At 59.9% G+C, this 24,962-nt stretch overlaps 11 protein-coding genes across 11 annotated transcripts; 6 read left to right on the forward strand and 5 right to left on the reverse strand.

Moving 5' to 3' along the window:
* The first annotated feature begins 165 nt into the window (after window positions 1-165).
* SCHCODRAFT_02619752 (voltage-gated potassium channel) lies at window positions 166-5,311 on the forward strand. Its single transcript, XM_050344950.1, has 9 exons — window positions 166-1,045; window positions 1,094-1,229; window positions 1,382-1,504; window positions 1,950-2,028; window positions 2,424-2,457; window positions 3,354-3,435; window positions 3,838-3,958; window positions 4,090-4,311; window positions 4,766-5,311. Exons 1-9 carry the CDS (start codon window positions 541-543, stop codon window positions 4,838-4,840), a joined length of 1,377 nt encoding a protein of 458 aa, XP_050201261.1. The 5' UTR covers window positions 166-540; the 3' UTR covers window positions 4,841-5,311.
* SCHCODRAFT_01040298 (uncharacterized protein) lies at window positions 4,856-5,119 on the reverse strand (the record flags this gene model as incomplete). Its single annotated transcript, XM_003033410.2, has 1 exon — window positions 4,856-5,119. A coding segment is annotated over one exon (264 nt), but the record flags the coding sequence as incomplete, so codon positions are not given.
* A 142-nt stretch (window positions 5,312-5,453) lies between the features above and the next one.
* Window positions 5,454-8,234, forward strand: SCHCODRAFT_02619755 (uncharacterized protein). The gene is made up of 2 exons (XM_050344951.1): window positions 5,454-7,373; window positions 7,425-8,234. The coding sequence occupies exons 1-2, from the start codon at window positions 5,780-5,782 to the stop codon at window positions 8,120-8,122; spliced, it is 2,292 nt and encodes a 763-aa protein (XP_050201262.1). The 5' UTR covers window positions 5,454-5,779; the 3' UTR covers window positions 8,123-8,234.
* Window positions 8,235-8,315: 81 nt separating this feature from the next.
* SCHCODRAFT_02619756 (uncharacterized protein) lies at window positions 8,316-9,310 on the forward strand. The gene has a single exon (XM_050344952.1). The coding sequence runs from the start codon at window positions 8,391-8,393 to the stop codon at window positions 9,165-9,167; it is 777 nt and encodes a 258-aa protein (XP_050201263.1). The 5' UTR covers window positions 8,316-8,390; the 3' UTR covers window positions 9,168-9,310.
* A 578-nt stretch (window positions 9,311-9,888) lies between these two features.
* On the forward strand, window positions 9,889-10,647 carry SCHCODRAFT_02619757 (uncharacterized protein). The gene is made up of 3 exons (XM_050344953.1): window positions 9,889-10,042; window positions 10,093-10,153; window positions 10,201-10,647. Exons 2-3 carry the CDS (start codon window positions 10,098-10,100, stop codon window positions 10,454-10,456), a joined length of 312 nt encoding a protein of 103 aa, XP_050201264.1. The 5' UTR covers window positions 9,889-10,042; window positions 10,093-10,097; the 3' UTR covers window positions 10,457-10,647.
* A 904-nt stretch (window positions 10,648-11,551) lies between these two features.
* SCHCODRAFT_02665886 (P-loop containing nucleoside triphosphate hydrolase protein) lies at window positions 11,552-13,799 on the reverse strand (the record flags this gene model as incomplete). Its single annotated transcript, XM_003033411.1, has 5 exons — window positions 11,552-12,177; window positions 12,232-12,658; window positions 12,710-13,345; window positions 13,394-13,477; window positions 13,524-13,799. The coding sequence occupies 5 exons, from the start codon at window positions 13,797-13,799 to the stop codon at window positions 11,552-11,554; spliced, it is 2,049 nt and encodes a 682-aa protein (XP_003033457.1).
* On the reverse strand, window positions 13,612-14,567 carry SCHCODRAFT_02619763 (uncharacterized protein; the record flags this gene model as incomplete). The annotated part of the gene is made up of 4 exons (XM_003033412.2): window positions 14,137-14,567; window positions 13,955-14,091; window positions 13,805-13,890; window positions 13,612-13,751 (listed from the first exon to the last, which is right to left on the reverse strand). Coding segments are annotated over exons 1-2 (368 nt in total), but the record flags the coding sequence as incomplete, so codon positions are not given.
* Window positions 14,502-17,704, forward strand: SCHCODRAFT_02495927 (uncharacterized protein; the record flags this gene model as incomplete). Its single annotated transcript, XM_050343033.1, has 4 exons — window positions 14,502-15,567; window positions 15,621-16,797; window positions 16,849-16,948; window positions 17,003-17,704. 4 exons carry the CDS (start codon window positions 14,502-14,504, stop codon window positions 17,702-17,704), a joined length of 3,045 nt encoding a protein of 1,014 aa, XP_050201265.1.
* A 42-nt stretch (window positions 17,705-17,746) lies between these two features.
* On the reverse strand, window positions 17,747-20,003 carry SCHCODRAFT_0234397 (uncharacterized protein; the record flags this gene model as incomplete). The annotated part of the gene is made up of 5 exons (XM_003033413.1): window positions 17,747-17,917; window positions 18,099-18,403; window positions 18,561-19,304; window positions 19,379-19,659; window positions 19,795-20,003. 5 exons carry the CDS (start codon window positions 20,001-20,003, stop codon window positions 17,747-17,749), a joined length of 1,710 nt encoding a protein of 569 aa, XP_003033459.1.
* Window positions 20,004-22,644: 2,641 nt separating this feature from the next.
* SCHCODRAFT_02619770 (uncharacterized protein) lies at window positions 22,645-23,784 on the forward strand. Its single transcript, XM_003032860.2, has one exon. The coding sequence runs from the start codon at window positions 22,925-22,927 to the stop codon at window positions 23,603-23,605; it is 681 nt and encodes a 226-aa protein (XP_003032906.1). The 5' UTR covers window positions 22,645-22,924; the 3' UTR covers window positions 23,606-23,784.
* Window positions 23,764-24,387, reverse strand: SCHCODRAFT_02677151 (uncharacterized protein; the record flags this gene model as incomplete). Its single annotated transcript, XM_003033414.2, has 1 exon — window positions 23,764-24,387. One exon carries the CDS (start codon window positions 24,385-24,387, stop codon window positions 23,824-23,826), a length of 564 nt encoding a protein of 187 aa, XP_003033460.1. The 3' UTR covers window positions 23,764-23,823.
* Between the last annotated feature and the right edge of the window lie 575 nt (window positions 24,388-24,962).

Here is a 24,962-nt window from a genome sequence, read left to right on the forward strand (position 1 = left end):
TTGTACACTGCAGCGAGGGAACAATCTACCAGTTACACGAGGGAACGATCCACCAGTTATACGCGGCGAGAGGTCTGACGCGGCGAAGACGTCGTGTATCGCGGCACAGAGAGAAGACCGACCACGGTGGGGTGAGGCGCGGTCGACCAAGGTCAGGCGGGATGCAGTCGACTGGTGGCGCGGCGATTCAGAGATGCGGACGGTTGGTGAGGTGAGGGAAACTCTAACATGGTGAGGGGGGCTGGGGTCGACCACGGCGGGGCGAGCTGAGGTCGACCTGCGGTGAGGCGAACGGAGGTTGACCGGAGCGGGGTCCGCGCCATTTATGGCTGCAGACGGGATGATATTGTAGTATTGAGCAGACTCGATCGAGGTGACCGTCGGGGGCAAGACGCGATGACGGGGTCAATGACGCCACGCCACGCGACACGCTGATCGACGCAGCGACGGGCCGAACTGCCTGCCCAGCTGGCCACGCAGACCAGACGCGGGCCGTACACGACTCGCAGCCAAGCACGAGAACGCGGCTCACCGCCCGCCATGAGCGCGTCCGAGCAAATCGAGCTCGACCCCACGCACGCCTGGGTCGACCACGACACCTACCAGCGCGGAGACGACTCCTACCCGCACTCGGACGACGAGCCGGACGTGCGGACCCCGCTCAGCCAGCACCTCAGCCCGCGCTCGCCTCTTCGCTCCCACTCCTCCAGCCCCTCCCACTACCCGTCCGACCCCCTCAGCCCGAACCCGTCCGCCAAACCCAAGGGCTCCGACGTCCACCCCGAATGGCGCCGCCACATCTACCTCCTCCTCGAAGTCCCCACCTCCTCCCCCGCAGCCTTCCTCATGCACGTCTTCATCACCGCCCTCATCGCCGTTTCCGCCGTCGTCACCGTGCTAGAGACCGTCCCCGAGTTTCATAGTATCAGCCCCGCGGTGTGGTTCGGCGTCGAGAGTGCGCTGGTCGCGCTCTTCACGATCGAGTATGTCGCAAGGTGTGTCGCGCATAGCACCACCTGGCGCACGGCGGTTAGGTGGTTCGTGTGTGAGTGCGCGGTGTACTCTGCCGCGAACATACGTTAATCGTCGCCAGCCTTCTTCGGCATCATCGACGCCCTCGCCGTCATCCCCTACTACATCGAGATCGCCCTCCACCAGGACACATCCATCCTCTTCCGCTTCTCCATCTTACGCATGTTCAGGCTCCTGCGCGTCTTTAAGCCGTTCAGGTCCGTGTTCCCTCCCTTCCCCATTCGTCCCTCCTCTCTCCCGTTCTCCTGCTCGTCGCCAACCCTCCCCTTCTCCCTCCACTACACCCCACTTGCCCCCCTCCCACTTACTCCCAAACCACCCTTCCTTGAACGTACTAAGCCCTCCCCAGATACAACTCCATCGTCCTCCTCACCATCGAGGTCATGTACCTCTCCGTCCGCCGCTCCCAGCACGCCCTCCTCGCCATCGCCTTCTTCGTCGTCATGGTCCTCACCGTGTTTAGCACCCTGCTGTGAGTGGCGCTGGTTCTATGGTTGATTTTCCATCCCTCCCCCTTCGCGCGCACTGTGCACGATCCCCTTATCTACCTTCCTCCACTCTGCCAGGGATCCCCTTCTTCCACTTCGCCAGATACCCTCTTCCTCCTCCATCCCCCCTCCCCTCCCCCCCTTCGCGCCTCCCCTCCCTTCTCCTCTCCCCTCGCTAACCCCCTCCCCTCCCTCGCTAACCCCCTCCCCTCCCTCGCTAACCCCCTCCCCTCCCTCGCTAACCCCTCCCCTCCCTCGCTAACCCCCTCCCCTCCCTCGCTAACCCCTCCCCTCCCTCGCTAACCCCCTCCCCTCCCTCGCTAACCCCTCCCCTCCCTCGCTAACCCCCTCCCCTCCCTCGCTAACCCCTCCCCTCCCTCGCTAACCCCATCCCTCCTCCCTCGCTAACCCCCCACCCCCTACCCCCAGCTACTTCGCCGAGCGCGGCGCGTGGGACCCGATCCTGGAGACGTTCGTCAACACGGATGGGGATCCGAGCCAGTTTGCGGTGCGTGTTGAGGTTTTCTCCCCATGCTCCGTCGAGCACCCTCCCCACGCTCCGTCGAGCGCCTCTCCCCACGGTCCGTCGAGCGCCTCTCCCAACGCCCTGTCGAGCGCCTCTCCCCACGGTCCGTCGAGCACCCTCCCAACGCTGCGTCGAGCACCCTCCCCACGCTCCGTCGAGCGCCTCTCCCCTCCCTCCTTTGCGCGAGTACTCATCCCCTCGCGCTTCTACCTTCCCGACGCTCTGTCGAGCGCCTCTCCCAACGCTCTGTCGAGCTCCTCCCCCCCTTCCCAACGCTCCCCGGTTGACGCTAACCGGGACCGACACTGACCCCTCCCACCCTGCCCGGTTGACGCTAACTGTGACCGACACCGACGCTGACCCACCCCCTCCCTCAGTCTATCCCCGCCGCGGCCTGGTTCGTGCTCGTTAGTGAGTGGTGGTACTCTTCTCTGTTGTCGTTTCTCACCTCCCCGCCTCGCCCCCACTCCCTCTCGCCCCCACCCCCTCTCCTTCCCTTTGCTCCCTCTGTCTCTTTCGCCCTTCTCCCCCTCTCCACCCCCTCCACTCTGCCTCCCACTCCCCTCGCCCGCCTCGCTATCCCATCCCCCCCTCCCTTTCCTACGTTCGCACCCTTCCCCTCCCCTATCCCCCTTACTACCCCTCCCTCACACTCCCTTTCTTCCACCCTCCATCCACCCTTACACCCACCCACACCCCTCCCTCACCCTCACTCCCCAACGCTCGCACCCTCTCCCTTACCCTCTCTTCCCCTCCCCTCCCCAACGCTCGCGCCCACCCTCTCCTTCCCCATCCCTTCCCTTCACCCACTGTCTGCTCCTCGCCGCCCCCTCTCTCCGCTGCCCGCTACGCCCCCCCCCTCCTTTCCCTCCTTACGCCCTCCCCTCGCCCCTCCCCACACCCCATCGCCCCTTTACCCTCCTTACGCCCTCCACCCACGTCCCCCTCCACCCACCCCTTCACTCCTCTTCCTTGTCCTCTTCCTTTTCGTCTTCGTCCACCCCCTTTCCCTCCCTCCCCTCCTATCCGCCTCCATCCACCCTTACACCCACCCTCCCTCACTCCCTCACCTTCCCCCTACGCTTGCACCCCTCCCTCCCCTCTCTTCCCCCTCCCTCACCCTTTCTTCCATTCCCCTCCCCCCCTTCCAATCGCCCTCTCCTCGCCCTCCCACCCCCCTCCCCTCCCTCACTCCCCAACGCTCGCACCCACCCCTCCCTCCCCAACGCTCCCCCCCTCCGCCTCCTCCTTCTCACTGCGCCGCCCCCAACTTGGAAAAGAGAGAAAAGCTAACCCACCCACGCCAGCCATCACCACCGTCGGCTACGGCGAGATCACGCCGCGCTCGTTCCTCGGGCGGCTCGTGACGCTGCCGCTGCTTGTTTTTGGGTGAGTTTTTTTGAGGGGTGGCGGTTGGGGGAGGAAAGAGAGAGGAAAGGGAGAAAGAGAAAGGGGGTTGGGGGAGTGGGGTTGGGAAGGAGGAGGGGGTTTGGGGGGGGAAAGGGGGGTGGGGGGAGAAGGAAGAGAAAGGGCGGGGAGGGATGGCGAGGGAAGGGCGCCTTGCCGAGGTCGCTCCCTTCCCCCCCCCACCATCTACGTGCTCGCTGACCGCTGCCTTCTACGTGCTCGTCCACTCCCCTAACCCCTCCCTCCTCAACCCCCCCTCCCCTTCTGAACATCAACTGATAACACCTCTTCTATGCCCGCCCTCGCTCGTGTTCATGTGCTCGCCCTCGCTCCTCTTAACATCAACTGACAACCCACCTTTTCAATGCTTGCCGATGCCCGCAGCCTCCTCCTCATCGCGCTCCCCTCCTTCGTCCTCGGCCGCGAGTTCTCGCTCGTGTGGGAGCGGATGGCGGGGCAGGGCGGGCGGTTTGCGGAGGCGTTTGGGGGTGCCAACGGGGGAGAGGTGAGTTTTGTATTTTCTCTATTTTCGTGCATACCCATCGTTCGTCCTTGCCCTTCGTACGCGTTCTTCCTTGCCCCCCACCCTTCGTTTACTCACGCACCCTGCATGTGTTCGCTGACTCCCACCCCTAGCACGCCGACCACTGGGACCCGCTCGACTCGCCCGTGGAGCCGACGCACAGGACTAACCATAGGAGGGAAGCGAGCTCGCTGGGCTCGATGTTAAGACGAAGCGAGGAGGTGCTGGGGCGGAGCGAGGCGAATCTGCTGGGGAGGACGACCGGGAGGGAAGCGGACGCGCTTGCACATCTGAGCGCGCAGGTGGGCGAGCTGAGGGGCGTGGTGGAGCGGCAGGTGCGTGATTGCCTCCACGCAGCGCGAGTGATTTCCTCCCCGCGGTCTCGCCCTTCCTTCGCTACGTTGGTCGTGCGTCCCCCCGCTGCACCCCTTCAACACACCTGACGCCCCCCATCACCCCCTCCGCACCCCTCATCACACCTGACGCCCCTCCGCTCCCTTCCCCTCTCCGCCTTCGCCTCCATCCCCTCTCCGCCTTCGCCTCCATCCCCTCTCCACTCTCGCCCCCTTCCCTTCATCCATTTACCGCCTCTGGGCTCTATCACCCTTCCCCTCATCCTCCCCTCCCTTTCTCTCCCCACCTTACCCTCGCCCCCTCCCCTTCCCTCTCCGCCTTCGCCCTTCCCTCGCCCCTCCCCTACCCTTATCCCCCCTCACCCTCGCCCACCCCCTCCTAACAGGGATTGAAGCGGTCGGATATGATGCCCATGACTAACCCCATCCCTTCCAGACCCGCCTGCTCGAACGGCTACTTGGCGAGAAGGAGCGCGAGCGGCGGAAGGGGAAGGGGAGGGCGGAGGGGTGAAGGGAGGGCGGAGGGGTGAGGCGAGGGTGTGGTGGTGGGTGCTACGAGTTGCGTGCCGCGGCACATCGCCAACCCGCGACCGCTCTCAAGAGGCGAGGGAGACTGTACGCCGGGGCGAGGCGAGCTGGGGGGTAAAGGGGTGAGGCGAGGCGAGGCGAGGCGAGGCGGAGGGGCGACGCAAGGGAGCAGTGGGTGATGCAGAGGCGAAGGACGAGGGCGGAGGAGAAGGACGAACCCAAGCACGCACGCATAGACGTACTGATACCCCACACAATTCATCGGATAGAGTGTATTCTGGTGTACAGATGGCGATAGCTGAGTACATACATGCGATAGCTGAGTACATGCATGCATGCGGAAAGTGAGGATGCGAGAGGATAAGGGGGGAGAGGGAGGATGGAGGAGATGGTGGAGGGAAGTGGGGCGCCTGGCACCCACGAGCGGGCAGGCAGGGAAGTAGAGCGCGTGTCGATGGGAGTAGGCGATTGCACAGTCGACGCGTATGGCTGCAGTTGAGTTGTGGACGGACGGTGGCGCCATGATCGACGCTCCTCCGGGCCGATTGAGCGGGACGCGGGTCGCGTCGCCGCCATGTCTTGCTCCCGACAGTTACCTCGATCGCGTCTGCTTTCACTAGAATCGCGTCGGCTCTCAATAGAATCGCGCCTGCTCTCAATAGAATCGCGCCTGCTCCTAATATCGTCGCATCTGCTCCCAATATCATCGCATCTACAGCCATGACAGACAGAGATCGCGTTGTGTTCTCTGTGACTTCGCATATTCGGCCGCCGGCTTGGATGTCGGTATCCTGACGCCCGCCGGCACTACCCTCAACTGCTAAGGCTCGACCGCAGGGCCGCTCCTGCTCCTCAAGCCAGCTACACACCTTCCGCCTCCCAGCTCGCGTCCAGCGCGCCGGCCGTGACAGCCGCCGACTACATGCCTGTCCGTCCCTTCGCCGCGCTGAACGACTGGGACATCGCCGTCCCCCATCCGCATCCGGATGACTCCTCTACCCCTCGGCCTTCGACCGTGCCCAATGCCTTCTCCGCCATCGAGGTACTTCGCGTCTTCACCGTCGCTGACGTCCGTCGCTGCTCTACCGCTGCTGGCGTCCCTCGCTGCTCCACCGCTGCTGGCGTCCGTCGCTGCGCTGCCGCTGCTGACGTCCCTCCTGCACCTTCTAACATCGACTCCTGGGACGCATCCCCTAACATCGCGTCCTGCGACGCAGAAAGCAGCTCGGGCGCCGATACTGATCATCGCTTCCACCTCGACCACCCCGCATCCGTCTACCACCTCGACCACCCCGCATCCGTCTACCACTGCGACCGCCCCGCATCCGTTTACCACTACGACCGCCCCGCGCCCGTTTACCACCACGACCGCCCCGCGCCCGTTTACCACTACGACCGCCCCCCATCCGTCTACCACCCCGACCGCCCCGCGCCCGTTTACCACTACGACCGCCCCGCGCCCGTCTACCACCACGACCTGGAAGCCCTCATATGGATCCTCGTCTGGATGGTGTGCTGCTACGACGGCGCGCTCGCAGTGGACCGCTATAATGGCGCGCTCGTGGACCGCTATAATGGCGCGCCCGCGGACCGCCACCGTGGCGCGCTCGTGGACCGCTATAATGGCGAGCTCGTGGACCGCCACACTGGCCAACCGCGACTCGACCCCCTACCCCAGCCGTTCGCGAACTGGATTTTGAGGGGCGACTCGCGCGAATTCGTGGCCACCGCTGACTCGCCCGAGCTCTTGAACAGCGCTGACTCGCACGAATTCGTGGCCAGCGCTGACCCGCACGAATTCGTGGCCCGCGTTAGGAGATGCCTCAAAAGCAAGGAGTCCTTCCTCTCCACGGTCGCGGTATGGAACGGCTGCAGGCCAGCCGCGGTGTGGGATGGCTGCGAGCCAGCCGCGGTGTGGGAAGCGCCGACACCGATGTGGGGAGCATCGACACCGACGTGGGGAGCGCCGACAGCGGTGTGGGAAGCGCCGACACCGATGCAGGGAGCGCAGACACCGATGCAGGGAGCGCCGACACCGACGTGGGGCGCGTCGACACCGATGTGGGGAGCGCCGGCACCGATGTGGGAAGCGCCGATTCCGATACGCGACCTGTTCTTCGCGATGCCTGCCAAACCGTCCACGATCTGGACGGCGGCGAGTGCGATGTGGGAGATAGCGGGTCCTACTGGGACGATGCCTACGGATGAGGTGGATGTGATGGTAAAGCAGCTGGATGTGGCGGTAACGCAGCCGGATGTGGCGGTAACGCCATCCGCGCTCGCTCTGCGCCTGCTGTCGTACGCGACAGGGTACATCGGAGAGCGAAGCCCCGCTTTCGCGTGCACGAGGTGCATGGAAGACCGCCGGCCGCGCTTGGAGCGGGAGGATTACAGCGAGAAGAACGCGGAGGGCGATTTGGAAAGTCACTGCGTGAAGGATGACTCCGGGATGGCGCGCAAGGACGATGCGTTGGACGACCCCGGGAAGGCTTGGAATGACTTCGAGGAAATGATCAGTGAGGGGGACTCCTGTTTAGCGATAATGATTATGTTGATATTCTGCTTAGGCAAGTGTGTAATGGTACAGGAGGATGGTTTTCGCGGCGTCCTGAACGACTGGGATCTCGCGATCGACCCCTCGGACCTGCGCGCGCCCACTGCCCGCACGACACCCTTGATGCCGTTCGGCACGCCCCCGTTCATGGCTGTCGACATGCTCGAGGAGGACGCGCTCAAGGGCAAAGTCCATCGCCTCTACCGCCACGACCTCGAATCCCTCTTCTATGTACTAACCTGGGCTGCGTGCTGCTACAAGGACGGGCAGCGCCTCGATCCCTTGCCAAAAATGTTCGAGATGTGGGCCCTGGGCAGCCTCTCCATCCGTCCTCGCGATTTAATGGCGCGTTTGCTGGCCTACGAGGACCCGCATCCCCTGCAAACGTGCCGCAACAGCAAGTTCTCTTTCATAATCGGGGAGCATCACTGGCCTAGAGACATCTTGCCGACGGGCGCGTGGCGCGAGCCGGGGTATATCGCACAATGGCTACGCTTTTTCTTCATGCGGGACGAGACTGTGCGACGCGCTGTCAGAGATTGGCCGGCAGAGATGGCCATGCAGATGGAGGAGATTGTGGCTTTGAGTGAGGGGCGGGAGCCGCCGCCGCGCCCGCAGGAGGTGGACGAGCCGGAGAAGATGTGGGCGGGGTTTTGCGCGGCTGTGAAGGAGGTTATCGAGCTTATGGTGTCTTATAGTAACGATCGGTAATGCAGTCTTCTCCCTGCGCTGGCATGCATGAACCTCGCGCAGGGATGCTCTGCAGATGGGCTGCTTACGTGCTCCTGCCCCGAATTCATGTTATCGCAGTATTCATCGCTAGCCATGCCCCCGCGCGACACGTCCTCACGCCGCGGGCGAGGCGCGCGGCGCCTTCACCGCGTCGTCGTCGCGCGGTGCCTTCACCGCATCGTCGTCGCGCGCCAGGCTTCGAGAGACCGTCCGTCATTCCCGCCTACGACCATTCGCCATTCCGTTCATGGATGCTTCTTCTCCAGCAATAGCCGGCGCTGTGCTGAACGATTGGGATCTCGCCCGCGAAGCGCCCCCGCTCTTTGCCTCCTGCACTGACACCCCACGGCCATCGAGTCCCGCCGCTGGTCCATCCCTTCTTTCGTCCGCCACCGGTACAGGTCTACCTTCAATCGCCAACAGCACGCGTCTACCCTCGCATGTCGTCGGCTCATTCCCCTCGCACGTCGCCTACTCGCTCCCCTCGCATGTCGCCTATTCGCTCCCCTCACCGCCCAGTACCACTTTCGCCGCCATCGACGTGCTCCACGACGCGTTTACCGGCGGAGTCGAGCGCATGCATCGCCACGAAGTCGAGCGTCTACATCGCCACGAAGTCGAGTGTCTGCATCGCCACGAAGTCGAGCGTCTGCATCGCCACGGAGTCGAGCGTCTGTATCGCCACGACCTCGAAGCCTTTATTTGGATCTTGATCTGGGTCGCATGCTGCGTCGAGGGCGGAAAACCCCTCGAACCCTTGCCCGAATCGCTCGAAGGCTTGGTATTGGGAGACGCGAGCTTGGTATCGGGAGGCGCGAGCTGGGTATCGGGAGACGCGAGCTGGGTATCGGGAGGCGCGAGCTTGGGATCGGGAGACGCGAAACAATACCAATTCGCCAAGTTGTATTCTCTCCGCTTCGGTCACAACGCTGTAAAGCCGACCCGACGTGGGCAGCAGAAGGCAGGCTCACGGATGCCCTGCGGATTTTTGTGTGGAAGGTACAGGCCAGAGGGGCAGAAGTAGAGAACATGCCAGAAAGGCAGAAGTCGAGTATGACGTGACGGGGCAGGCCATTCCTCCGAAGGAAGAGGATGACCCGGAGATGGGATGGAAAGAGTTTTTGCAGGTTCTGCGGAAGGAGTTTCTGCAGGTTCTCCGAAAGGCGGGTCAGAAGGTCCCTGCCCAGAACTATCTTGTCAATCTACTTACTGAGTAGTAGTCCGTGTGCGAAGCTCACGCGATGTAGATCATCTAGAAAGGTCATCAGGAGGCTGCGATGAGGGGAGATGGCCGCTCGACGAGAGCAGTTGTCGCTCGACTGGGCGATCGCTCTGACGAGTAGAGAGGGGTCCGCTGCTACGAGTAAAGAGTCGGAGGGAGGGCGGGTAGAGAGGCCAGTAAGAGGAGAGGGGGAGTGAGAGCGAGTGAGAGGGAGTGAGAGGGAGGGCTCGAAGGCAGGCGAAAACAACGGGGGTGGAGAGGAGGCTGCGGCGAGAAATGCAGATGAGGAGAGAGAGAGAAGAGGAGGGATGAGAAGAGTTGCGCTCGCGAGGAAGGGAAGATGGGAGGTCGCTTTGCGGTGAGTACAGAGCAAGAGGGAGGATTTCTTTGAAGGAGGGGAGAGAGCGCGGAGATGAGAGGGAGGTTGTCTGCGACGACGGTCGAAAACAGGGCGCAGCGATGTTGAGATCTGCAGGGTTTCGGCGACGAGAGGAGAGCATTGGGAACGGGCACGGACACAAGAGGGATGAGGGAAAGCGCGTGGCATTGAACATACGAGATGACAGTACAACAGACAGCAGCACGACAAACAGAGAGCAGCAGTAGTACGACAGGCATAGCAAGCAACGAGGCAACAAGATCGTCCGTGAACTCCCATCCCGCCGTCGAAATCGAAGCTGGCGCACATGGTCAGTAGGAGCGAGGGGCGAGAGGCAAGACTGCATACCTTGAATGAGAAGGAACCAGCGGTTGAGTCCATCGTCGGCCGGTGCGGTGAGCGCACAAATCTGCGAGCGTGTCAGCGATAGTCAGAGAGATACACAAGGCCACTCACCTTGAAGAGGAACGCAGAGCGCCTCAAGGGTTCAGGACCGATGACTATAACGCTTCAACGCACATCCAGCTCGAGTCCAGACGCCGCCTCCACTACTCCTCACGGTGGCGCCCGATCTTGCAGGCCACCGCGCATGCCGAGGGTGAGTAACAGGGCCAGGCGGATGACATGGCGACTTGGACTGAGGTTGCCCCCAACCCCCAAGCCGCCCGGCCATAGCCGCCAACCCGTGCCCCCACATACCCGACTCCGATGAAGAACGCCCCGAAGGACGCCTCGTACGGGGAGCTTGCCAAACAGTCCACGGTTTGAACTGGAGAGAGCCGCCGGGTTATATACCCATGGCGGGGGCAAAGGGAGGTGGCGGTGCGCCGACAGGGGCTTGTTTACTGCATGTGTTTGTTGAATTCCGCGACGCGTGGGTGCTTGTTTGGCAGGGACGCGTGACTGTGGTGCCACGCGCCCACCGAACCGGCCGTCAGAGGTTTCAAGCCCCGCCGCATCTATCGCACTCTCCCAGTCGGCGATCGGGTCGTCCACGACGATGAGAAGAGAGGAAATGCTTCATCGCTCACTCTGTTTCCTTCGAATCGGGTCGCTCTGCTATACGACTCACCTCGGTGGTCGCCCGACTCGGTTGTCGCCCAAATGAGTAGAGAGAGAGGGAGGAGGGCCCAGATCGAGAAGCTGCGATGTTAGACTCGTTCAGTCGCAGGCGAGCCACAGCCCGAACGGATTCAGGGCTTTGACTGAATCGGGAGGACGGCAAACGGGCCGACAGCCGGACTTTTCTGGTTTTGGAATGAGAGCGAGGGAGCGGGCGAGGCTCGCCGAGCGACTGGTATAATGTAATGCCGATTTGGCGGGAGCGCTCGCGCGTGAGTTTGACTTAGTGAAATTAGACCGCGCGCGCCAGCGCTCTGCAGCAAGCGCCTCTACCACTGTCCTTGCTTCGCGCGCAATGAGAAGAAAAGCCTCCCAAGGCCGTATCTACGCCGCCTGATGACCGCAGGCGATCTAAACCCGCGTAAATTTCCCCTTACGTCTTACTTGTGCGTGTCCTTGCTTCCAGCCACAAACCGTCCCTCGGTGGCCTCCCAAACAATCCAACGTTGTTGCTGCACGTTCTCGCGCGTGCGTCCCGCATGACTCAGCTCTCAATGTCTATTCCCCGCGGGTTGACCCTGCCCGTCCGCGACTCATCCTCGCGCCGCGCCCTCGCCCGCGACTTGAGTTGGCACCTCGCGATCGCCCTCGCGTCCGCCCCCGACTCGCACTAGGAGATGGTGGCGGGTTATCTGGAGTCCATCTGGAAAGTGTCAGTGTATGGATTGGCAGTGATTGGGGAAGCTTACATGGACATCGTCCCCCATTCAGGGTTCAGAGCGGTTGTTGTTGTTGGAGGTAGTGGCGGATTGGAGTAGGGATCATAGCTGAACTGGAGAGCGGGCTCGGCTGCACCGACAGTTGACGAAGACGCCTCCGATTCGAAGGCGCTGCTCGTTATGTGCGCGCCTGGCGTTTCGCGCGCGAGCAGCGGAGTGGGAGCTTCTCGAGGCAGCTCGGTCGTTAATGGTGCGTTGCTGCGCTTCTTCCCTCGCGTCGTCTTCTTCCCGGAAGGCGCGATGAAGGGGATGCTGAATGACTTCAGGATCCCGAAGAGCTCTCGTCCATGGGACGGGTACCACTTCCACTGGCTGCCAAGGATCTTCACGAGGCGTGCTTCAGTGTCGAACGATCCGACGGATGCGAGTAGCTCCACCGTCTCGTCCTTGAGAAAGGCTGACCCTCCGAATAGACCGCGTGGATAGTCTCGCGTGACTACAAGCCTGCGCCACTCCCGCAGTTTTTGCTGAACAGGTGTGTGTGGAATCCCACGTTTGATCTTCGTCTGACGCGCTGTGGCGGGTGGTCTTCCTGGTCTGACTAAGTCAAGCAATGTGCCGTCACAGATGTCGCAGCAAGGGACGGTTGGGCCTATTGTAGCAGGTGAGCATCTCTGCTAAGCTGTTCCCCTACGAGTAAACTCACTGGGCGGCTGGTTCTTGTAGATCTCGGTCAACACTGCACGTCGGCAGATCCCGGTCTGCACGAAGACCAAGAGGTTCTCGTTATCAGAGGACCAATCGAGCGGCGGCTGCTCGCGCACGAACACGTTGTCATGCTTTGTGTCCGCTGCCCCTCGGAATAGGCCGCGGGCGATGGCGGCCTTCTTGGTACGTTTGCCATGATTTCTGCGCTTCTTTCTGTGTTTCTTACCCATGCTGCCAGCCTCGACATCATCCGGAGACACCGCCTGGGATAAGTCGACAAGGAACGCTGATGGTTCGACCAGCAATACAGCAAGACCGACGCGACCACGGCCTCGCGCTGCCCGCCCCGCGCGCTGTACGAACGATGACAAAGAGGTGGTCAACTTCCACTGCACCACCAGATCAATGTCCGGTATGTTACATCCCTGCGCACGCCTGTCAGTACACGTCGTCTTGAAGGACAAGTGAGCGCTAACCATTCCTGCAGCATCCGTACAGACAAGAACTCGAACGGTGCCTTCCCTGAAGAGTCGCATGACTTCCGCGCGATACTCCTTGGAGAACGCTGCGTTGTATGGTCGAATGACCCCGGTCGATTGAAGATTCTCCGGTAGAAGATCTTCGAGATGGTCTTCAATTTCAATGCCAACCTGTATGTTGTCGGCATATACGAAGGTCTTCTTTATGTCGCTGACTTCCCTCACAGACGGAGGAATGATGAAGTCCAGGTCGGCGTAGGTGTTCATCGGGTGCTGCATAGCGCGGACAACCAGTGAGACATTCGGTCTATCGTTGCCGACATCGACGCTGACAAAGTCTGTTTTGTGGAACTGAAGTTTAGCCAGGACATCATCTCGAATGCGAGCGGACAGCGTCGCAGATAATGCTACAATAGGTGTTCGTCGAGGAATGAATGCTCGAATCTGTCCGATTTGCCCGTACTTTTTGCGGAACTGGGCACCCCAGTGCGAGACGACGTGGGCTTCGTCAACAACAACGGAGAGAAGCATCGCGCCAAAGCCTGGGTTTTGTAGGACCTCGCGCGTGAACCGGCGCGAGAGGCACATTTCGGGAGAGATGAGCACGATCTGATGTTTCCCCGCGACAATCTCCTACACGGAGGTGAGTCTATAGCCCTCGAACTCGTGTATGACACTGACTTGAAGTTTCTCCTTGCTGCAGCCACCATGACTGCTGTTGACTGCAGTTGCAGTAAGCCCGAACTCGCTCCGAAAGGTCTCGACCTTTGCACGGTGAGCTTGTATCATGCGTATAGCAACACTTTCTTACCTGCTCGTCGTGCAAGGCAATGAGCGGCGATATCATGAGGGTGACACCACCCTTGCCACTCTCATGCATATGGGGCCCCGCAGCAATTGCGGTCTTCCCGAAGCCAGTTCCGGCATGCACGACGACGTCCTTGCGCTGCAGCTGAGCAGCAATCGCCCTTGTCTGGAACTCGCGAGGCTCATAGCCAAACGACGCCGCTAGTACTTCCGGAAGCCCGCGTAGTTGTTGGTTCGTGAGCGGTACACGGCTTGGACGTGCGGCCTGTACTGAAGGCATCATAGAGAGTGCACCGTTGCGCTGCGTGACAGGAGGAGCAGTGGGAGTCGACAATAAGGAGGCAGCGGGAGCAAAAGCTTCACCGCCACTGGTCAGTCTTCGATCATTGCCGTCCCCTCTTCCCGCTTACCGATGCCCATGTCTATCCCACCCAGTAGCCCACCGGGCTTCTCGTCACCGCTGTCGATGCAAAGCTCGCCGCTTTCGCAGGTCACGTCGTCACCTAGTCTCGCCAAGCCGTGGGGTCAGGATCAAGATGAAGAGGGGTTCGAAGACGAGGACATAGCAGAAGGTGAGAGCCATTGCGAACACGAAGATGGCGAGCTAATTGACGCAGAGGAGAGTGGTGAAGGCCACAGCCATGTTGAGGACAACGAGGAGGAAGAGGAAGACGACGAAGGCGAGGAGGAAGACGAAGACGAGGATGAAGACGAAGACGAGGATGAAGATGAAGACGAGGATGAAGACGAAGATGAAGATGGCGACGTCCTGGGCGAGCAGGACACTGGCAATGGCTACAAGAGCGAGGAGGGGGAAGACGAGGAGGAGGATGGGCTTGGGGAGGAGGGCGACTTGCTGGACACCGACGTCGGTCAAGGAGAGGATACCCCTATGCACGAGCTCACCCCACCCCATACACCTGTACGTCCACGACTATCTACTGTTGGCCTTGGCCTTTCGCTTCCCTTAACGCGCTCGCAAATGCCGCCACCTGGGTCACGACGGGCGACAGAGGCAGCGCTTCCGCCTCTCAGCAGCGAGCCCGACTTCGAGAAGTCCAGCCCGGGCAAGGTTGGAGCAACACGACCTCAGAGGGCTGCGAGCTCGCGACGCAAGGGTCAGAAGATGAGGGCACAAACATTGTCTTCTGCTCGTGCAGCAGCTCGAGAAGAGCGCGCACGTCGGAAACTTGAAGAAGCGGAGGCGCGTCGGAACCTCAACGATGGCCTTCTCGCCTCGATTGACGACACGGGAAGCTCACTCCACGAACTCGTCCTTCACACCTCTGATCCAAAGAACAAGAGGGGTGATGCACGATGGCGGGGTCTCTTCAGCGGGCGCGCATCGTCTGTCCGGCGCTTTCTTGACCTATGGACAGGCCCTGGGTCAACGGTGGCCATCAAAGAAGAGGTTTCTGACTGGGCTGTCGATCATACCGTTGGCATCGTTCGTGGCGAGGCCCGTGCACTCAGCACGTCGGGCGTCTATCATGGCTCCAAAATACCCATTGATTCTCAGTTCCTCGCGCGCTTCAACCCTTCACGGATCCATGCTCACTTCACATCTATGGCAGGCGTATCTTTGCGCATCTTCAAGGCCTTCGCAACTGCTCCCTGGCATCTAAAGCCGGGCATGCTGAGTGTAGCTCGGGCAGCCCGCAAGTCCCTCATCGTCACCAATACCATGCTGCAGCTCCTTGGCGAGTACAGTTATGCGAACAACCTTGGGAAGAAGGCACTTGGGCTCTATCTGTACGCCAGCGGAAGCCAGCGGCAGCCGATCGAGGTCATGTCCCACATCGGCGTCACTGAGAGCTATTCAGGCATCATCGGCAAGGGAGGAGCTCCACGGCAGTACACGACGAAGGCTGTTGATGGCGCTGGTACGGAAATCAAGACGTACTTCACGCGGCCTGGCACTCTTCGCACCCTCTCGGAGTCCATGCGGGCTACCGCACGGCGTGTAGCTTCGACTGGCTTGTACGCGACAGTATATGACAACATCAACATGGTTTTCCGAGCCGCAGAGCAAGTTGTTGGTCGCACGGGTTAGTCCTAACCTCACGTCTAACCGGTTCCATGTACTGACTGCTCGAAATAGATGCACAGGAGAATGGTACGTGCGCAACCATCTGGCCACTGCACAACGCCTCGGTCGACGATATGCGCGTTGACGATCTTCAACAATCGTTCAACTCTGCTACACCGCTAGCTATCAACGATATCCTGCACACTCCAGATGAGAGCACAACCTTTAGACGATGCCTGATTCATACGATCTTGCGCATCATGGTCGTGTATGGCGGTCCGGGCTTGAAGAAGTACACGCAAGAGGTCAATGCCTCGCAGCCGAGGACCCCTCGTCAAATCACCGTGCACAAGACCGACATCCATCCTCTTCCTGCCATGGAAATCGACGAGTCTACGATCCTCGGCAATGGCGAGGTCATTGAAGAGACAATCAAGGAGCTGCAGATTGAGGCGCAGGAATGGTTTGGGAAGCACGTTCTCATCTTTGCGGGTGACCAGCTGTCGCAAGCACGAATTCGGGCACTCGTCAATATCCGCGCGGGCCAGGAAGCTGGGCTTGCAGGATACTTCTGGGGCGCTTGGATGCCCGGGCTGTTCCACGGCAAGATCGCCGACGTGCACGGCATGCTCTTCACTCACTTCGGCAAGCCCAACAGTGGCGCGCGAAATCCCGGCAGCCTCTGGTTCCACAATACACGCCTTCACCGCCTCCCAATCACCCTTACATCTCTCCCAAACTACCGAACCTGCCGTGACCTCATATTTGTCTCTCTCTACGCTCGCGTCCTCCACTGTCTTCTCCTCGTCTCGGGTGTAGGCTCACTTGAAGAGTATGGACAGAGGGTCACTAGCTTCGCACAGCTTGAGGCGGATGCGGAGAAGATTTACACGGCGTATGCAGATGCACAGCGAGTCGATGACCTTCGCTCAGATCGGTCTGCGGTAGCTGCAGCCGAGAACACTGCGAAGATGGCAGCTGCGGAGGCCGGTGTCCCGTATCAAGCTCCCGACAACGGCTTTCCTACAACACAGGGTGATATGGTCTTCGAAAATGCGCTTCTGTTCATGCGCGACGCCCTCATCTCTCGGGAGTACACTGACGCTATCAAGGCGGGCGACTCGGGGCGTGTATTACTTGTGCTGAAGACCTGGGCTCTTAGCTTCCGTGGGAACGGCAGGACGAAGTACGCCTATGAGATGCTGCATATCATCCACAACATCGAGAAAGTTTGGCCGCCTCGCCTTGCGTAAGTTTCTTCCTTGTGCACAAGGAAAGCGAAATTGACATTGTCTCTTAGGCAGATCATCACCGACAACTGGCTCGTCAATCCAACAGGCAAGAAGAATGCGTTTGTCGAGGTGGATCTCATGCAGGAGCATCTGAATTTTTGGATCAAGGTGGGTAGTCTACACAACGCACGGTCTACATGGGTTGGCTGACAAACCTTCGAGATCTTCTACCGAGCCCATGGAAGCAATTCGTCGTGGGAGTGGCTCGGTGTTGTTGCGCCCTGCGCCAACGTGCTTCGACAACTGGCAAAGACGATGAACAATGTTCTGGGGGCACAGTCGCAGGGCACGCGTCATGCCCCGGCGGACCTATCCACCGACATCTCCGAGCTCATGAAGAGCCTCGATGAACACGACGTCTACCGGCTCTCTCGTGGGCGTGTTCTCGATGACGACGATGCACCTGCAAAAGACGTCGTCAGCATTGGTCTCCAAATGTTGACGGACAGCGCATCGAGCCCGCTCGACGAGTACAACACCGCTTTCACACGCTTGCAGAGGCGCCGCCGCCGAGTACCTTTAGTCGGTGTGCCTCAGCAACCTTCCGACTCTATTACTATCCAGACTGATCGCCCAATTGGTATCTTGGAGGACTTTGCTGACAACTCCGACTCCGATTCGACGCGCGACTCTGATTCCGTCGAGTCAGACTCCACTTCGAGCTCGGATAGCGAGGACGAGCTTGAGCTGGTATGGGTGGAGGATGATGAGCCAACCCTGACCGTGGATGAGGAAGATGATGTAGCGCTGGATCTCGATGATCTCGACTTGGAGCAGGAGGATGAAGGGGGTGAGGAGGACGAGGATGAGGCCGAAGACGAGCAGGGTGATGCAGGTGACGATTTTGATGAAGTAGATGAATAATTATCCCTCTCCAGTCCTTTATGTATCATTGCTATTGACTATCTACCTCTTCATGACATACAGAAGAAGATTCGCGCGGGTCATCCGAATCGTCCGCCGAAATTTCGCTAAGTCAAGGTCACGCTTTTGTGACCCTGCCATGTGACGCGTTGTTGCTACCAGCCGCTTCGCACGACTCAGCTTGCCCGATTCGTGCGAAGCGGATGTTCGAGCCTACTGCGATGTGTTCAGAAGGGAGTGAGGAGGTCAGGAGCGAGGAATGGGAGAGAGGGCGCCGAGATGGGTGGGAGAAGAGGTTACTCCGACGAGGTAGGGTGGGAAGAGTGGGAGGAATGAGAGGGGGGACTGGGAATGTGTCCTAAGCGCGCTATAGCGCGAGCAAACATTGCCTCACATAACTCAACGCGTACTCGTTGACCCATCCGATTGCCTCCCGCACCGCGCCGCAAAATTCCTCCCAGACTGGCGTGGGCTGGTCCTCCACTGATCGCGGCTGGTCCGGCACCGCCAACTCGCGCCCCTCCCCCTTATCCAGCCTAACCTCCCCCGACATCACCCACGTCCCTGGCCCCTTCTCCGCCTGCCGCCTCGCGTCGCACTTCCTGAGCCAATAGAGGAGGCCGCCCACGAGGACGCCTTCGTGGTCGGTGAAGGAGGGGGTGGGGCTGCGCGGCGTTCCGACACGTTGATACCATCGTCCTCAGGCCATCCATGTATGATTATATGTACATAAAAATGACTGGACGTACAAGGCTATAACTACGCGTACAAGACCCCAACCAGGCGCACAGAACTATGACTCGGCGTACAAAACTACAACTACGCGCACAAGACTACAGGGGCGTGTTTGTCTCACTGTCGGGCAAGAACGATGCAAGCCTAGGCGGGAGGTCCTCCTTCTTAAGGGTATCCCAGTCGGACATGGTCAGTAGCTCTTCCTGCACGGCACCGCAGAAACCCTCCCATATCTCCGTCGGTTTGTCGTCCTCCTTTGGGGGTGGCAATGCCCGACCGTGACGTTCGAACTGAAGCTTGAAAGTGTCGTGATATGACTGTTCCGACGGTGCAGACAGCCTGAACATGTCCGCGAAGAACGCGCGTATCCTATTCGCCAACGCCGCCATCTCGTACGACCACGAGTCGGTCGGAAAGCTGTGATAGGGCCATTGCACATTGCAGATGAATGTGTACTTGTACGCTGAGCACGTTTCTGGGTCGTACTTCGTCCACGTATCGCCCTTCGTCCACGTCTCGAGCATGGGGGGCAGGGAATCGAGGCGCTGGCCGTCTTCGTAGCAGCACACGACCCAGGTAAGGATGTAGAAGAACGCCTCGAGATCGTGCCGGTAGATGTGCGGAAGATGGCCGTCCCATGCCCCAGCATCCAGGCGCGCGATAGCCATGAACGGCATTGTGCCGGTCCTCGTCAAGCCCGTGTGCGTCTGTGGGACGCTGGCGTCGATTGCAAGGTCCCAGTCGTTGGCAATATCCCAGTCGCTGAGCACCGGAGATATCTTGCCAGCACGACGGTTTCGATACATCAGGTTGTCCAGGCTGGGATCCTGGTGGTGGCTACCGTTCGTCCATGCGAGGTAGTGGGCTGGCGGGCAGTCAGCGAAGTGTCGTACAGCGAGCGATCTACTCAATCGAAAAGCGCGCATCCGCAAGACGTACCTTCTGCACACTGGAACCACGCGTCGATGAAGTCCCACCCTTGCAGCTTGTGCAGGGGCTCCAGGTGCTCGGTGGTGATCGAGCGGAGAACGCGATAGACCTCGATCTGCTGGTCGTCCAGTCCAACAGGAAGAGGATGGGTACAAAGAGAGATGCCCAGTTTGCGTCGTAGAGCAGCCGCGGTGGGAGTGCAAGTGCAAGTGGGAGTGAGAGTGGAAGCGGAAGCGGACTGGGCGCACTGCAGTTCGTCCACCACGACTAGCGCCGGAATGGGAGCGGTTCTAGCGCAGAGTCAAGTGTGGGCTTGTCGGCCATCCAGTCAAGTGTAGGCTCGTGGACCAGCCAGCCAAGTGCTGAGCGGCCTCGTCGTCAGAGTGTGGATTATCGGCGGGCTTCTTTGCGGGTTACTAGCTCACCCAGGTGTGTGAGGGAAAAGGCTCGCCCAGGTGTGTGAGCGGCGTATTTCATCCAGGCGCGTGTCGTACACGCCTGAGCGGTGCGGTTCGAGCTCGGAGTCGACGTGCTTGGACGCGCTCATGGCGGTCGGGAAGTAAAGCAAGGTGGTGAAGCGCGCACCCGTGGCTCGCTCGATCGGCCCGGGGCGTCGCGCGTCGCGTGGCGTCATCGTGTCTTGCTCCGACGTTTGCTTTCAATGACGTGTTTGCAGCCATACACGGCTTCCTCCTCACTTACTACGCGCCGAAATCTTCTTCTCAACTCTATGCGCTCTATAGCAATTCCTTTTCCAGATCAGGTACCGAGTGCACGCCCTCGTTCTGAAATACGTGAGCGCATTCATTCCACGGATACATCGACTTGATTCAGACCGTAAGTATCCTCTCCTGCCTCGCTCAGCCTTCGCCCCATCTCCTATATCCTTCGCTCCCATCCCGGTCCATCTTGATCTACTCGCGTACACCCAACCCCTTCGCCTGCCTGTTCCTTAGGCTCACTTCATAGGCCTGCCCGTTCCTTACTTCATACACCCTACCCCGTCCCCTCGACATGCAACCTCGTCGTACCTTCTCCCGTCGCATCGTCAAGGACAGTGGAACGGGTCAAAGACAGGAGGACCGAAGGAGGGGTGGAGGCGCCGAAGAAGAAGAAAAGGTGACGCGTAAATTCTGGGGGGAGTAGAAGGGCAGGATGGGGGAAGCAAACGGGCAGGAGGCCTAGGGGGATACAAAAGGGCATGAAGGGGAAGCCGTGGTGGCGTACAAAGGAGAGGAGGATGCGGATGCGGATCCCGGGAATTTGAAGAGGAGTATGTGCGTCGCACTGGATCCGATGAGAGGAGAGAGGGGGATTGGAGGGGGGGCGAGAGAAAGGCATGGCGGAAGGGAGGGAGATGGATGATGGATGATGGGGGCGAGAGAAGGGAGACGGCCCGATGACCGACCGTGAGGGGAGGAGGCGAAATGGGGGAAAAGAAGGGACGGGGAGCCAGCAAAGGGGAGAGCCTATTTCGGCTCCACCAGAGCCCTCACGAGGTGGAGACTGCGCGCTAAGGAGGGGGTGGGTGTGCCTATCCGCAGCTGACCGACGATGCTGACCTACACCCGGTCAGCGAGCCGACCAGCCGCTGACCTCGCCCGCTTGACCAACCGATGGCTTTGGACCGACCGATTGACGAAATCCTGACCGACCAAAGAGGGCTGTCCGACCGATTCACCTACTCTATCCGACCGACCAACCTTCCCACAGTCAACTGGCCGACCAGCCGACTTGACCATCTATTCGGTCAGCCAACCTTCGACCGGACTGCCCTTGCTTACCCGACAGACTGCCTTCGCTCACCCGACCCCTTCGCCAATCAGTCTTACGCATGACCGACCTGGCCTCCCTCTCAACTACTTGCTCGACCGACCGCTTAACCAAGACTTGACCAATTGGACCTACAGTACAATTGACTATCCGTCCTCCGGCTCGACTAGCCGCTCCCAGGCTCGGATAACCGTCCTTGGGCTCGACCGACCGAACCTCACTTGAACAGCGCTCAGCTGCTGACCGACGCGCGGAACTGGCATAAGCACGACCTACGTTTGCCAACCCACGACGCACACCCACCAACCGCCAAACTATCCACCTTCTCATCGCTCTTACTGCCCCAGCCGACGGGAAGAAGCAAGCACCTTCAAGTTCGCGTCAGCACAACCTACGCTACCTTCAATTAGGCGCCCACCCTACCGCCCTTTCGAGCGCCATCCGGATGACCCAATCTTCCTTCGCTCAGCTGCCCGATGTGTCTTTTGCTCGACTGTAGGACTGACCTGCCTATCCTTCGCATGTCTGACGGATGGATAGGACGAATCTGCGACGATTTCGGAGGGGAGTCCACTCCACTCCGCCAGTGCATCAGCAAGTTTACGACCGAGGGTCTCTAGCTGGCCTTCGCAGAATCAACCAGCTCCCGCGTGATCAACGAGTGGCCTCTGCGAGCCGCGTTGACTGACCGACTGATCCTCGCATAACCGACTGACCTTCGTATAAACGACCGACTCTCGCTTGACCGGCATTCGCCTGCTCTACCGACACTGAAAATTAGCCGCGACCCACCTCGACGTCAGCAAGACCTACCTTTCCGAGTGACAAGTGTCTGCTCGATGGACTAACCACTGGACTGACCAACGCGCTTTCCGATGATCTCGCTCGACGAACCGAGGCCAAGCGCTTGACCGAGGTTCCTCGCTCACCGGACCGACACTTCTCGCTCATCGGAAGGATGCTACTCGCTCAATGCATACCGGTCAACGCTCCTTATGCACCTGACCAATTGATCTATACGCGACTTTCCGATAGACCCTGAAGGCGTCTATATTGTTATTCGATAGCCGTGCCACCGTCAGCACGCTTTGAATGATACTCGCGCCACCGACGTCTTCATGCGCTAGCAGGGGCAATTGGCCAACCAACCTTGCCCACTAAGCGCCGGCTTGACCGACTGCTCTTACGCGCCTTTCGGTCGACCAACCGACCGACCTCGATTTCCGCAACTGACCAAATTCACCCGACCAGCACACTCTCACCTCAACCAGCAGGCGCCTGCTATCCGGACCCACCGACCGGACTGCTCGCCACCCTTCGACCGAGTCGACCAACCGCGCCCACGTCAGCGCGTGCTGCCTGACCGACCAGCCAACCGCCACGTCATCCGCGACGTCTCAGAACTAACTTACTCGTAAGCTCTCCTGTTTGACTGGACTCCTCCAGCCTTCGTCTGGCTCACATTTCTCTCGTCTGGCTGATATCTTTCTCGTCTGGCCAATATTTTATTTTCGTCTGGCTAACTTTCGGTCAATCCACCTTACTCCATACTCTGACCATGTTTGCTCTATCATCTGCTTGCCAGACCGATATACCAGATACGCGAGGACTGACCCGACGATTGCCCCTGAGCCCCCCTACGAACGCGTCGCCGTGCCCGCTTCAGTATGCGATGGCGACCTCGACTGCGTCTTCTGTGTCGCGGACGCACATGTTGACGTCGCCTACTTTGCCCCCGATCGCCACCTCCCTCGAGACCACTGAGTCTTTGGGCGCCGCGCCATGCTTTGTGCCGCGTTGAACGACTGGGACATCGCCCTCGAGCCCTCAATGCACCGATTGAACATACCCTTCTTCACACCGCGCCCGCCCGCCATCTCCAACCCCTTCGCCGCCGTCGACGTTCTATTAGCGGTCTTTTGGCCAAACAGTCGTGCTGGCCGCGCGCAGCACCTCTACCGCCACGACCTCAAGGCCCTCATCTGGGTCCTCGTCTGGGTAGTCTGTTGCTATAAGGATGAGCGGAGGGTCGAGCCGCTGCCTGAGATGTGCAGGAAGTGGATCATCGGTGGGGTCCAGCGGACTCCCGCGAACACCTATAGGGCAATCGACGACAGAATTTCCGAGGACGCCCGGCGGTGCAGGTCCAGCAAGCAATGTCTGCTTAAGAACGGATGGCCCAAGGGTGGCGGTCCGACGGCTACCTTCAAGGACCGCGAAGGCGTCCTCGCAGGCGGCTTCCTCTACTGGCTCTCAAAGTGCGCGACGAGGCGAGAGTTGGCGAAGGGGCCGGGGGTGTGGGTGATGTCGAGGGAGGTGGATCTTGGGGTGGAGGAGGGCAAGCCGTTGGAGCTAGAGACGGCAGAGGTGTGGCGTGAGTTCTGTGAGGCGGCGAGGGAGGCGGTCGGGTGGGTGAATCAAGATGCGTTGGGTTATGTGAGGGAGTACTTGCCTGGACCGTAGCGCTGAAGACGTATTTTCAAGCGCAACCATTCAAGAGGGATGCATTGTGTGTTATTGGCCATTTTACCACAAAGTGGCGTATATACTTGAAAAGAATGAAGTCCGCGCACTAACGGCGCGCAAGCGACGGTGCCATAAACTTCTATCAGGGACTGCGCGTCTGAAGGCCACGAAAGAACCCCATCGCATAGATGATGGCGGACACGCGCTAGTGAGCTTCAGATCCCAACTTGAAGGTCCGCTGGAGAGATGCTCGAGTGCGATGCCGGAGACTGGTCCATCGCGCTACTGCCGTCATCACGCGAAGGCGCCATCGGAGTGGAAGATGGGCACTCGGGGTCATGCAGCGAGCTACCGCCCGCTTCCCTCGCCTCGTTTTCTGCCATTAGTTGTACGGTCATCCGAAGTAAGTCCATGAGCTCGTCGTATTGGGACTTGGTGACGGCGATGTGTTCGTCGAGGAGCGTGTTTTCTTGCTTAAGGCCGTCGATCTCTTGTTTGAGGTCATCAGCACGCGCCGCGATGGGGCATAGGTCGGCGCATAAATCAATCCAATCTATGAACTCCCTCTCTGACAGGTCGCGCGCCGCCTTCGAGTCATCTCGTTCCTCCTTGAGGGTGACGAGTTCGGCCTTGAAGGTGCTGCTATCCCGCTCCAAGTGGTCGCTGTCTTGATCGAGACCGTTGAGCTCAGCCTTCACATCGTCGTGCATGTTGCGATCCCTCTCGCCGAAGCGCAAGGCGCAGAAATCCTCTCCACGGTGGGATGAGGTGAGCTGCATGGTGATCTCAAATTAATGGCACCATACACGCCAGCCCTACGCTGCGATGGGTTTTATAAGTCAGTTCGGCGATCAACCGGCTGACGTCTCAACACTTCTATTCACCGCGTGGTCCTATTGCAGGCGTGCGATTCGCATGTTAGATACGAGCGACGGTCTGAAAAGCGTCTAGCTGCGCCACTGTTCTCAAAGTCAGCTCAAGAGACGGTAATTAGAGGTCGAAAGGCATTGGTGTAAGGTGCTGGCTGACAGAAGCAGTTCAATGAAATCGAAGCTTCCATCCCGCGACGAGAACCCGTCGAGGAAGGCACCGACTGACACATAATAGAAGACCACATGGCCGAACTAAACAGCCATTTGAATAGCCTCTCGAGTTGTGGGTCCGCAATGTGATGTGCTCGGAGACATCAGCGGAACCAGTCCATCGCGATGTGATGTAACAAATTGTGAGTTGCCTTTGTACCGCCATGTCCTCCTCGGCACATGGCGTACGTGGAGACCTAGCTCGCCGTCGTGCTGCATGTATTGTCATAAATCCCTTTGAGATAAGCCATTTTATTGGGCTGGACTGCTAC

Source organism: Schizophyllum commune (genome assembly GCF_000143185.2).
Source record: "Schizophyllum commune H4-8 unplaced genomic scaffold SCHCOscaffold_4, whole genome shotgun sequence".
Taxonomy (NCBI): domain Eukaryota; kingdom Fungi; phylum Basidiomycota; class Agaricomycetes; order Agaricales; family Schizophyllaceae; genus Schizophyllum; species Schizophyllum commune.